The 12730-nt window shown below is 45.8% G+C and overlaps 1 protein-coding gene across 2 annotated transcripts in view; it reads left to right on the top strand.

Moving 5' to 3' along the window:
• Positions 1–12730, top strand: part of ttc6 (tetratricopeptide repeat domain 6) — an 87622-nt gene that overhangs the window by 12112 nt on the left and 62780 nt on the right. Inside the window, exons 1-2 of one of the 2 annotated variants that reach the window (XM_039741287.1) lie at positions 8162–8294; positions 10614–11411. In XM_039741287.1, coding sequence (XP_039597221.1) covers positions 10803–11411 — 609 coding nt within the window. In that variant the 5' untranslated portion in view covers positions 8162–8294; positions 10614–10802. Of the gene's footprint in view, positions 1–8161; positions 8295–10613; positions 11412–12730 lie in introns of those variants that run through there. The other variant, XM_039741288.1, reaches the window with a different exon arrangement.

The following is a 12730-nucleotide window of genomic DNA, read 5'->3' as shown; positions in this document are numbered from 1 at the left end:
CGCCTCCTGTCTGTTTATTGTCCTCTTTAAAACGAGGACCTCCGTAATCGAATAATTAAAATAACAAACGAATTCTTGAAATCCAAAGGATCTCCCGCGGTCTCCTCTTGCCTCCTTCTCGTTATCCGCCTTTCTTAACGGCAGCACCGCACCCGCGGAGTCGCACTGCCGTCCAAGCGGCTCCTTTCAAATGTCACTCGCTTTCCTAAATAAAGTCAGGCGATTGCGACAATAACGAATGCCCTGAATGGCGCCTGGCAGTCACTTTCTTCATGCACCACTATGGGGGCTCAAGTCCTGTAAAAAGCCGTCTGTCCACCTGCACTTTAGGTCATCCCTTTTCCCAAAGATGGCTAAGGGTACTTTAATTAAACCCTCGCGGCGCTCATTTTAAGCTGGCAGTTTTAGTGCGTGTTACCGTAAATACCACAAAGTGACTTGTAGTGACCGTCACCCCCACCTCAGGACCAACACCCGCGAGGACTTGGAGAACCAAAGACCGGACCGGGCTACACGGGACCCCCACGCCTTCATACGGGGCTTTACCAGGTTATTTCAGAGACCCCAAATGAATGGACGTGCAGGGCCCCTCTGCCGTGACCCTCAGGGTGTCAGTGAACGACGCGGGCTTTAGACGAGTGACGTCACGAGGTTAGCAGCCAACGAGCCTCCAGGGATAAAAACGCGCGCTGAGAGTCACGTGACACCCCGCCGGACAAGCGGCCAGCAAACTGACAGGCTGACCATTGAGCGCAAACGGCCGCATGACGTTCAGATGGACGAACGGGTTAAGAAAACGGAACAGACTCTTCAAAATGCCGGGTCAGTAATGGCACTTCACCGGGCCGGTGCTTGCCAAAGAGCCAGATGGGGTCTTTGAAAATGTAGAAGTTGGTTCTTTGGCCTTAGAAAAGATTTCTAATATTTGAAAAAAGAGAGAAAAAAAAACCTCCAAAAACCAAATACTGTACAGAAAATACAGCAGGACCCCAACACGTGAAGAAAACCTGAAGGTAACTTGTCCTATGGTGGGCAGCGAGAGTCCTTTTAAAAACCAGGAGCCCATTGGCATTTCCCAAACCTGGCATCATCTATTCGTGGTTATTTATGGGGTCTGTCACCGAGCTCAGTAAATGCAAGTTCTTCGTGGAACCTCCGTATGGATGGCCCTTCAGGGCACCAAAAATGGCATCACTCCTAAACAAAAAAAAAAAAAAAGAAACGTTCAAGGCCATGGAATGAATGACGCTGCCTTGATTGAAACATAATATAACAAAAGAATATAATTTCAAATAAATTGAGCGAGTGCAAGCGAAGGATGACGTATATAGCGCCTTACAGCAACATCCAGTGCCGACTGGGACGCGTTTCTGGTTATTCTGTCACCAGAACCTGAGGGGTTGAGAATTTATTGACGAATGATTAGGAAAAACAAATCTGAAAATTGGAGCGTTTGTCCAAATAATGAGTTAGAAGCACGAAATGCACAAGAATCGTCGTATCGGACATTTGAAATATTAAAACGCGTGCGCTCCATTGAAGTCTTTTAAAGTCTAAATATTAAATATTTGCTATGTTTTTCGCCGTCCACTCATTCGAGACGTGCATGCCCGTTACTGGCTTGTGTGTCTTAATGAAGCGCAGTTTAATTCTGGGACCGGCTCTCTGCATATGATGTTGGTCCATCGGGGTCTGCAGAGGCCCCCCAGCATGTGGATGTCTCGTATAGACGACCTAGCAAGAAGAAAAGCTGCCCGAGTGATGGTGTAGGCAGCAGAAGTCCTTTTAAAACCGGGAATCTGCTGCGATTTCACAAGTCAGTTACACACTCGTGGTGATTTAAATAAAGAAAGACTCTTGAACCTCCATTGTAAAAACTGGTCCCCTGTGCAATCATTCTGAAGAACCACGTTGGCATCCTCAAAAAATTTAAAGTAACCTCATATTCGTAATCACCGACCTTGAAGTAGTCGGAAACGACACCCGACATGCTTATGTTTGAAATTAGTCGCCATGAACCCCCTAGTAAAGGGTTACAAAATCGAAAATAGTCTCATATTTGTAATCGCTGGCCTTGAAATTGTCCAAAGCGATGTTATGTTTGAAACTGGTCATGTTCACCCTCTGATGGTGGTCCCATGGAAAGGATCAAAAATCGAAAGCGACCTCGTAGCCGTAATCCCTGACCATACCCCAGGTGCTTATGTTTGAAATTTGGTCGTATTTAACTTTCTGGGAATGGCACTTCGGGGGCTTGGGCCACCGGTAAAGAATCAAAACTGTGATCATACTCGTAGTTTTAGAAAAATAATCCAATCGACTTTTTTTCACTATTTAACTAATTGAAGTTGATCTCATTTAAAATAATCATGTGTGCTGCTATTACGTAGCGTCTTCTGGTTACGCTGAGCTCAGTCTCTTTAGATGTCACATTAACACAATGAAATGACGCTGAAACAAAACCTCCCCAATTTTTTGATTCTTTAAATCAGCCTCGGAGGTCGCTGTCCGCACTCGCCTATTTTAGATTAAATTCGGTACACTTTATTAACTCCACGGGGAAATTCAGATGCATACAGCAGCAGAAACATAAGAAACCAGGATAAAGACTCGCAAGACAAATAATACAGCCAATCAATCGATCGATCGATACATAAGTAAATGAATAAAAGTATATTGTACAGATATTCCTAAATGAACTTAACGAGTGCCCCGGGAGAAAGTATTAAATTGCCAGATAGCAGTGGGCAGAAAAGACCCCCGTCCCGAGAGGCGCTTTTTAACACACAGTGACACCGTGGTGGAATGAGCCTGTGGCTGAATGTGCGACATGAGAGCGCCCCCTGGAGGGGATGGAGGGGATTTTTCATGAAAGCATAAAATTTCCAACAGAGTGTAGTTGCAGACCGCAGTGCCTATGACGTCAGCCATGTAACACCCCAACATGACGAAACGCCCTCCACGTCAGTCACGTAACATTAGACTGTGATTACCATTAGGGCCCCGTTACGCTGTCGTTAAGATTAGGGTTGTTGGAGGGTCATCTGAATCAAAGGGCGTTTTGTGACTGACGTTGTGGGCACTACCTGATTTATTTATGTCATAGGTATTGCAAGCTGCAGCTGGACCCTTCTCTCCAAGTTTACCACCGTCCTCTTTTCCAAAACCGCTTCCATTGTGCCCACCGTGGAGTTTCCTCGGGTATTGCGCTTCTTCTGAGCTCAGGGTGCATCCCCAGGAGACCACAGCACACAACATCATACTGGCTACAGTAGACTGGTAGATCTTTTCCAGCTGCTGACCCGTCCAGTTTGTTGTTTCTATGGCCCACTCCTCCCATGCAGGTACTTGTAGCTCTGCATCACTTCCACGTCCTCTCCCGGATGGTGGGCTCACACCTGAAGTCCTCCACGAGCTCTGTTGTCTTGCTGGTGCTGACACTTAAAATTACACACTTTATGTTTTTTGTTTTTTTTTTTAATACTCGAAGCACTGCGCGCCCCACTTCACTCCACAGTTTCATGAAGGTGATTACCTTAAATAAACCCGCTCTCTCCACGTGGCTATCCAAACTTTGCATAAAGACCCGCCCCTTTTGTTGCATTGTGGTCCAAGGCAGCGCCACAGCTTCGCACAGCTGCCGTTTTAAGGCTTTTTAGTAAATTCATTTTTTTTTCCTAATGCTGTGGGTTTTGAGTGATCGTAGAAGCTCGTTTTTTACACTTTTTTTGTTCTTTAAATGCACTGGCAAATCTTTGCCCACCCTCCGTCAGAAAAGCATCTTTATCATCGCTTCCTATACATCAGAGCTAAATGTAGGAAATTAAGCCAAAAGTGAACTAATCCGAATTAAATTATAGCGTTATTTAAATTGGTTGAACATAAATTGTCTTAATAAGAGAGCAATTTATGTAAGTAATACTAATTTAGATAACAAAGTATAAACCAGGATCTAGTTTCGTGGCGGCACGGTGTCGCAGTGGGTAGTTAGGAGACCCGAGTTGGCTTCCCGGGTCCTCCCTGCGTGGAGTTTGCATGTTCTCCCCGTGTCTGCGTGGGTTTCCTCCCACAGTCCAAAGACATGCAGGTTAGGTGGATTGGCAATTCTAAATTGTCCCGTGTGTGTGTGCCCTGCCCGGGGTTTGTTTCCTGCCTTGCGCCCTGTGCTGGCTGGGATTGGCTCCAGCAGACCCCCATGACCCTGTAGTTAGGATATAGCGGGTTGGATAATGGATGGATGGATCTAGTTCCGTTATAATAAGATGGTGCTATTAGAATTACAATTACGTTGTAACCATTGAGTGGATATGTTGGAGTTTATTTCTGTCCGCAGTTGTACTTTATGCTTACATTAAGTGGCCGTGTGTGTAAAATCAAAATATGCGATTGAATGGAGGCGCGTGACGTCACAGACAGCACTTCGTCCACTGGATTTTATTTTATTTTTTTGGAAACCTCAAAATACGCAAAACGACCCTCCACGTGCCCACAACGCCGATCCCGTTTTAGAGACTTTTGTGTAAAGAAGCCACGTTGACAGACCCCCCCAGTCTCCCGCACAACTTCAAGTCCTTTTCTGGCCGTTGGTGCTGTTGGTTGAGCCTTTAACATAAGGGGGTCACCGCCTGCACAACTGAGTCCAGACATGGCCTCGAAATGAGGGGTTATCGGTTTTAGAGGCCAAAAGTAAAGTGTGGACACCCCCCCCCCCAAAAAAAAGCTCGACATGCACTCTTAAACATGAGGGTGGCAGAGAGCTTCCTCCGTGCAGTGCCATAGAACAGGGGTGGTCCTGGAGGGCCGCAGTGGCTGCAGGTTATTATTCCAACTCAACTGCTTCATTAAAAACCAATGATTGCCAGTCTGAGATCAATGTTAGGTTCTTACTTTGTAGATTTGTTACCTTTCCAAGGATCTCATCCAAATGATTTGAAGCCTAAGCACTTTGAGCTACTGTTTGTATGAAAATGTGCTATAGAAATAAATGTTGTTGTTGTTGATCATTTTCAGTCTGTCACATTTTCTTTCTCTTAAGTCTTTTATTGTATCAAACAGTGCAAGATGAACCCACAGGGATGCAAATGGAAACAAGCGAGATGGAGAACCGCTGGCTGCTTTGACATTTACATCTTATTGCTAATAAGGAGCCATTAAAAACACTCAATGCAGCTGTTTAACATTGAAATAAGCAATTAAGGGTGGGGAACCTTAACAAGCGAGACCACTAAAATGAAGCATCAAACTATCATTTAAGCAATAAGGGCTTCATCAACAAAAATCTGCAGCCACTGCGGCTCTCCAGGACCGACATTGGCCACCCTTGCCATAGAAGAACCATTTCTTGTTACCAAACCACATACATGAAGGGTCCAAAAAGTGCTAAATCTGTACGAGGGTCCAGAAATGTCCATGAGGAGATGATAAAGAAATTTGTGAAATACCAGCGGGTTTCTGATTTTCAATGGACTCTCACTTCACCCCATAGCACAGACAATAAGTTCACGTCTTCTTCATCTTGGTCGCCTGCTGCACTTTAAAGATTCCTGTTTTTATTTTGTTTTGTTTTCACCTGCTAGTAAACTTTTGAAAGCCGAAAGAAATAAATTAATTTGCAAAGACCCCTGTCCAAAATGAAACGGCTCTAAGGGAAACCACTAGACCCAGGGAAGTGTCATCACGGAATCAGCGTGTTGGGGGGGCATCAAGATAAGTCGAAGGGCATAAGTTAAGGGGGTGTATCGCAGACTAAAAAAAAGATGAAGTGATCTCAAAGCGTTCAAAAATAATTAGAGAACAACATAAAACAATCAAATAGATCATCAACGATGAGTTAAAGGGACAGCCGGGGACGAGCCGCGGATCTACAGATGGTGCGCGTGCTGGGCAATCGACACGGGAACGAATCGCGCGCTTCAGCCGTGTCTGGCAGGATTTATTTATTTACTTGTTTATTTATTTATTTATTTCCTTGTTTGCTTATGTCTCAATGTATGTATTTATTTATTTTGTGACAGATGTTTATTTATTTACTACTTGATTTATTTGTTTGTTTATTTATGTGTTTAGTGATTTGTTTTCTGTCCCTTATTTATTTCTTTTTTTCCTGACAGGTTTTTACTTGTTTATTTATCTGTGTTTTTTAAGTATTTATTTGTTTTTATTGTATTGCCGGCGACCTCATTTGACGGAATGTCATGGCAGAAGTTGCTCGAGTCCTGCCAGCAGCCCTTCTTCACCTTTTCCCGGTGGTCGCGTTTACCCCATGTTGCCCCCTTTTCATTTCAGTGCGCAGCCTCTTTGTATCCTCTAAAGCCCGAATGCGAGAGGCGCTCAGAAACGAAAGAGACCGCCTCAGCTTTTTATTTTACTTTATTTTTTACTTTTGAGATCGACGCACTTTAATGTACAGCCTTCAGTTTTGCGGAATGTCAAATACACAAACGGGTGTGAACTTCCAACGCCTTTGATTCCACGCAACCTTCGGTGATACGTCAGTTTAACAGACACCTCTAAGGCTGAAGGACAGCAGCGGCGACTCACACGGCCCTTCTCTTTATTTCGCAATTTCTTGTACGCGGCGCTGGCTGCTTCGTTACAAGGCATCGATATTCTAACGAATTACAACATAAAAACACCAAATGATCCGTGCACTGTTTAAAGAGGGCTGCAATGCAAGTCCACTTTTTATTTGCTTTGTGTTTCGCGGGCCTCACCAACGCCTCCTGGGCTTCTGTGTGGAAAAGCAAAGAAAAAAACTGACAGGAGGACCAAAGCGACACGCACGCCAGTCAAGGTCGAGCTAAACAGCGACAGAGACGAAAACGCGCCCCCGTGTCCTGTAAATGCCGGCCCGCTTCTGGTTAGAAAAGCAAAAAAAAAAAAACAAAAAAACAAAAGGCAAGCTCAGCGTCAGTCTTTGAAAAAAAAAACAACAAAACACACAAACCGGTGGGCTTCTGTACGAATGAAAAGCCAAGCTAAACTGCCCGAATGCAAGTTCATCGAAGCCTGCAGACAACCCACTTCAATTTACAGAGGCAACAAAGACGGACAAATGAAAAAAAAAATCATCTAACTTCACTTAGTCGAAATGAACCCCGATAACCGAATTAATACAAACTTCAACTTGAATAAAAACGGGGGTCTGCGTAAAACTTCATGGAGAATCGAAACTAACGGGAAATGTGCAGGAAGAAGTAAAACGAAACAACCGGAAAAGCGCCTGCTAAAAAAAAGATTAAAAAGAACTGAACAAAACAGTCATGAAATGAATAATAAATAATGAAATATGCGAAAACTACGAAAGACTCCTTACAGTCAAGTAGCTCGTTAAAAATAAAACAATATAAAACTTAATCATTACATGCACCTTTCTTTCATATTATATTGTATTATATTATATTATACGGGTACTCCGGGTTCCTCCCACAGTCCAACGACATGCAGGTTAGGTGCACTGGCGATTCTGAATTGTCCCCAGTGTGTGCTTGGTGTGTGCGCGCCCTGCCCGGGGTTTGTTTCCTGCCTTGCGCCCTGTGTTGGCTGGCATTGGCTCCAGCATACCCCTATGACCCTATGTTAGGATATAGCGGGTTGGATAATGGATGAATATTATATTATATTATATTATATTATATTATATTATATTATATTGCCCTTAATATCTATTCTTACAGTATTTAGCATCTATCTACCTATCTATCAGTTATATATCGCCTTTCATATTCTATCTATCTATCTATCTGAGCTCCACCCACCCAGCTGGACTGCAGGTATTCAAAGTCCTCCTAAATTGTGAGAGATGAGCTCGCAGAACGCCAAGCGCGCCGCCCGCCAGTCAGTTTAACGTTCACTCATTGGCGGGCAGGCGGTCAGCTGAAGTCCACCCAGCGGAGTGTCCGGTGTTGGAATAACCCGTGCAGTCCGTTAAAACGGGCGCCCTCTTTCCGCACTCGCATTTTTCTGGGTCCATTTAAGGCAGTCGCAGTTTGTTTCACGCGGTCCGTTTCGGCTCCCGCACGCACGCGTATAGATGAGTGACGGCGATCGGGCGCGTTGACGGAAACACCCGAAGGCTTTCCCGCTCTTAGCACGTGGGTTCGCGTCTACTTGGTTGCTAGGTAACCTGCCGCAATCTCTGTTTGCAGCGTCCAGAGCCTGGGGGTCCTAGAAGGGAAAAAAAGTCATCGTGAGTTTCTTTAATATTTGCACAGTTGGGGCGTAGCCCCTAGGACGGGAAGCAGCAGCCCACTTGCAAATGCTGTCTGCTCGTCTCAGGTGTTTCCTCTTTTAAGGTAAGGAGCTGCCATTTCTCACGTTTAGATGTTTAAAACGGAAGCAGGTGGTCTCGAGCCGGCCGGGGGGTTTCAACTGTGTAACAGCAGACCTGCATTGCAGATCAGCACCTCGACCAAAGAGCAGGATGGGATGGGGTGGAGGCTTGGCCTCTACACTGAGTGGTCTTTTAGCATATGCTAAAAAACGTGAAGAGTTACCTGACTAGGGGGTCCAAGCTCCAGTTCTTACAGCACAAGGTGTGACTTCAGAGTTATGAAACACTAAATGCAGTTTCTTGGTGAGGGGCAGTTAGGGTCCTGGGTTCAAATCCCACGCCTAACCATTTTCTTGGTGTTGTTTGCATGTTCTCCCTGTGCTCCTGCTGGGCACATTAAGCTAAAGGTGACCTGGTGTCACTGTGTACATGACGTGGGTCCTCCAATGGACTGGCATTCTAGGCTTTCATCTGACGTTGCCAGGATGGGCTCTGCCCTCTGCAACCCTGAACTGGATTAAACAAATGTCCAAATGTCATGTTATTCTGTGTTGTTCAGCTTTTTATCTGAGGATGAGCAATGCTGAAGTGAATGGGATGAAATGGCAGGGCTGGCCAGTGGTCCAAGATGACAGGGTCCGGTGACAAGATGGTTATTATTGCCTAAATGTCTGATGCGTCACTTCACCTCACAGGCAGAGAGCCACAGGAGTCTCCTTTCCTGAACGTGTTGTGGTGGGCTGGAGTGTTTGTCACCAGCCACCCTCATCATTTCACATTTCCTAATGTTGGTGCCCCTTTAATGTGGCACAACCGTCAAGTCGCAAAGCAAAGTCCAATTCTTTTTAATGTGAATGTCAACAAGTGATGTGGCCTCAGAACCCCAGAGTTTAAACAGATCTCACAACTTGTTACTTTAATAATAATAATAATACATTTTATTTATATAGTGCCTTTCTTCTGTCAGCACCTCTTACCCTACCTGTTAATGTGACTTAACCATGTCCTGACATCACTGGACACACAGCATTGTCCTTTATAGTCTCTAGGGGACACACTGTGGGAGAACTGCCAGCGTTTGTTACAAGTCATCACTTTATATAGCGCCTTCCTTACACGTACAGTAGAAGTGTTTTTATATTTTCACAGTGAGTGGGACGCACAGTCAAGACACCCACACTTTGATACAATATATGCCACAGCCAGGCCACAAGTGCCCGATTGCTTCAGCTAGTCCACATTTTGTACAGCTCGTCTGACCCTGTCCCAACCTGCTTTGTCACTGAAGGGGATCACTAAAGTGTGACAGCGTGATCAATAGATGAGGGGAAGCCCTACAAACCAGGCTGAGAAACCCACCCCAGCTGTGCTCTCCTGATGGCACTCAAATCCGATGCTCAATGGGTTGTGGAGGCAGACAGTGAAATAAAAGGAAAAGTACAAGTCGGGGGACTCAGCACAGTCAGCTGAGCTCTGGAATTAGGACCACCGAGTCACAGGGGGACACCAAAACCTGATGACAAACCTGCCGGCACTCGGCCTGTATAGCAGAGCACCAGTATGGATGTACTTGGAGAGAACCTCAGGCTGGTATAATGGCGCCAAAGTGTACTTGTGTGTTTAATCTTACACATACTGTAGTGTCTTTCATATCTATCTATCTATCTATCTATCTATCTATCTATCTATCTATCTATCTATCTATCTATCTATTATATAGTGCCTTTCATATCTATCTATCTATCTATCTATCTATTATATAGTGCCTTTCACATTATCTATCTATCTATCTATCTATCTATCTATCTATCTATCTATCTATCTATCTATCTATCTATCTATCTATCTATCTATCTATTATATAGTGCCTTTCATATCTATCTATTATATAGTGTATCTATCTATCTATCTATCTATCTATCTATCCTGCCGATTGTACTAAAATTTCTATCTATCTATCTATCTATCTATCTATCTATCTATCTATCTATCTATCTATTATATAGTGCCTTTCATATCTATCTATTATATAGTGCCTTTCATATCTATCTATCTATCTATTATATAGTGCCTTTCATATCTATCTATCTATCTATCTATCTATCTATCTATCTATCTATCTATCTATCTATTATATAGTGCCTTCATATCTATCAGTACACCTGTGTTATCTTTTCTCGTGCCGTTCATTTCTACCTTTCTCTCTAGCTGTCTGTTAACTTGTGTGTTCATCTTTAGATGGCCCCCTCCATCGGACTGAAGTGTCCATAACTGATTGCCACATCTGTGCTGCTCCTGAAGTCTTTCTGTATTTTAATGTATGGCATTTGCTTTCTTTTAGCTCCCATGCCAAGGAGAGCGTCTGTCAATGGCAGCTGCAGAGTGGGAGCCGCCGAGGAGCTCTGAGCCGGTGACAGTTGCAGATTTTTTCTTTGATCCCAGACTGTGGCCATCGCCATCCCACTCTGCACTTCTTATTTATTTTGCACCTTCAGACTGAATTACTTGAAGACAACTGTCACTTAAAGTGATGACGTCGAGAAGTCATCAAGAGGACATGGACAGGTGTCTGTCACAGTTGTCTGAGCCCAATGACAATTCAGAGGGTGCTTCCCATCGACCCGCGATAGCAGGCATTCTTGGCACCACGAGGGCAGCGGTTATCTGCAGTCGGCCGAAGCCCCCGGCTAAGCCCAGGTCTGGCCGAGGCACTGAGTGGAGCCAAAGACGCGCCATCAAAGCTTCAGACAAGGTGACATCTCAGATTGCGGATGGCGATCCGTCTGCCACGGGAGACCACGGACTTGATGTCCGCTCCGACTTGCAGGATTTGGCTGCGGGTGGTGACAGGCAAAGACAGAAAGAGGCCAAGCAGCCATCTGGCCTCAAGAGGGCTGCAGCTGTGGAAAATGGTGGTCACGGTGTGAGGTCCCCGCAGGAGCTGCTGGAAGAGGCCAGGGGCATCGCCGGAGTGGACACCTCGTCTTTCAGCCCCCAAAGAGTCGAGCTGGAGGGCCGCGCGAGGACCGTGGATGAGATTATAGCATCCTTGAGGTCGGGGAGCCACACGAATTCAGTGTCGGCATCAGAGCGCATGATTAAAGAGCTCCTGCAGCGAGTGCTTGGCCACGGCTACGAGGTAGGTCTGGCAAAACGAGGCCCCCCAGTGCCCGCCGTCGACTTTGTTATCATAGGGAAGGCAGACAAAACAAGCAGTCGGAGCGCCTGGGATCTGCAGCATTAGTCATCTGTCTCCTCGAACGACGGCCACATGGCGGGCAAGGGAAAGGATAACAAGAGCCGGGGGCTTCACACCAGCGAGAGACGCCTGGGAGTCCTTCACCTGCATTGGCTCTCGCTGGATGGACACCCCGCCATCTTTATTTAACTCATCCATTGCCGTCGTGGAATTTGCCCGCTTGCTGCTTGTGGGCCAGTCACAGTCGTACAGAAGGGCATTAGTGTTCAGACTGGACACCACAGAAGTGCAGAAAGTGGGCCGAATTAGAGGGGCACAAGTGATGAGTTCCCCATGTCACACATAGAGTAGGTGGACTAGTCGCCCCCCTGATCTTTACAATCATCAAAACTGGGTCACCAAACTCCAGTGAGATTGGGCCCTAAAACCCCAGAGTGGGCATTGTGCAGGGGGTTAAAACCAAGAAACAAATATCTCGCCAAGCCAGAAACGTAAAAAGGAAAATCAGAAACCGTTGACTGAAACGAAAGTCGGAATACCAAGAACTGCATGGAAAAACAGTCTAATCCGAAACACGGATATGTGAGAATCTCCTGGACATGCCAGTGACGACACACGTCGCTCTGGGAGTGTTGCCTTGGCAACAAGCTGACACTCCTCCCGCAAAATGGCGGCACCCATGAACAATCCAAAGTAGCTTACGCGGTGTCACAAAAACCACAAAGAGCCATAGCCAGGTTTGAGGCAGCCACCCGTATATTTGGTTTCCTGGCTGCAAAATGCACTGCTGTGTCCGAAACAGAACTGAGGGAATAGAGAAAAGGTGGAGGCTTTTAAAGGGGAAGACAGGAAGTGAGGTCAAAGGGGCCGGGCTCAGGAAAGTCTTCAGCCATTGGTTCGAGCCCAGACGTGACATCACAGGGGCCGGAGCCGGCAAGGACTTCTTCCATAGGCTCGGTCCCGAAAGTGATGTCAAGAGGGCCAGGTGGGATCTCCTGTGAATGGTCTGCAGGAAAGGGAGAAAAGAGTCAGTGCACTCTGCCACATCCTGGCATGACTCGCGACTGCCCTTCCTCAAGCCCTTTAGCTGCCTCCTATGCGCATGTGTGTGACAGCGGGAAGACGATAAAAATGGTCACGTTTTAGAGGAAGCCAGATGGAGAAAAACGAATGTTGAAATCGGTTTTAGTTTTACGCAAAAGAGACGTCAGAACGGAAGGTCGGGGCGTCGGCATGGTAACCGCTTTTAACGCTGGTTG

Source organism: Polypterus senegalus, chromosome 18, assembly GCF_016835505.1.
Source record: "Polypterus senegalus isolate Bchr_013 chromosome 18, ASM1683550v1, whole genome shotgun sequence".
In the NCBI taxonomy this organism is placed as follows: Eukaryota; Metazoa; Chordata; class Cladistia; order Polypteriformes; family Polypteridae; genus Polypterus; species Polypterus senegalus.
This window is presented reverse-complemented; position numbering and strand designations above follow the sequence as displayed.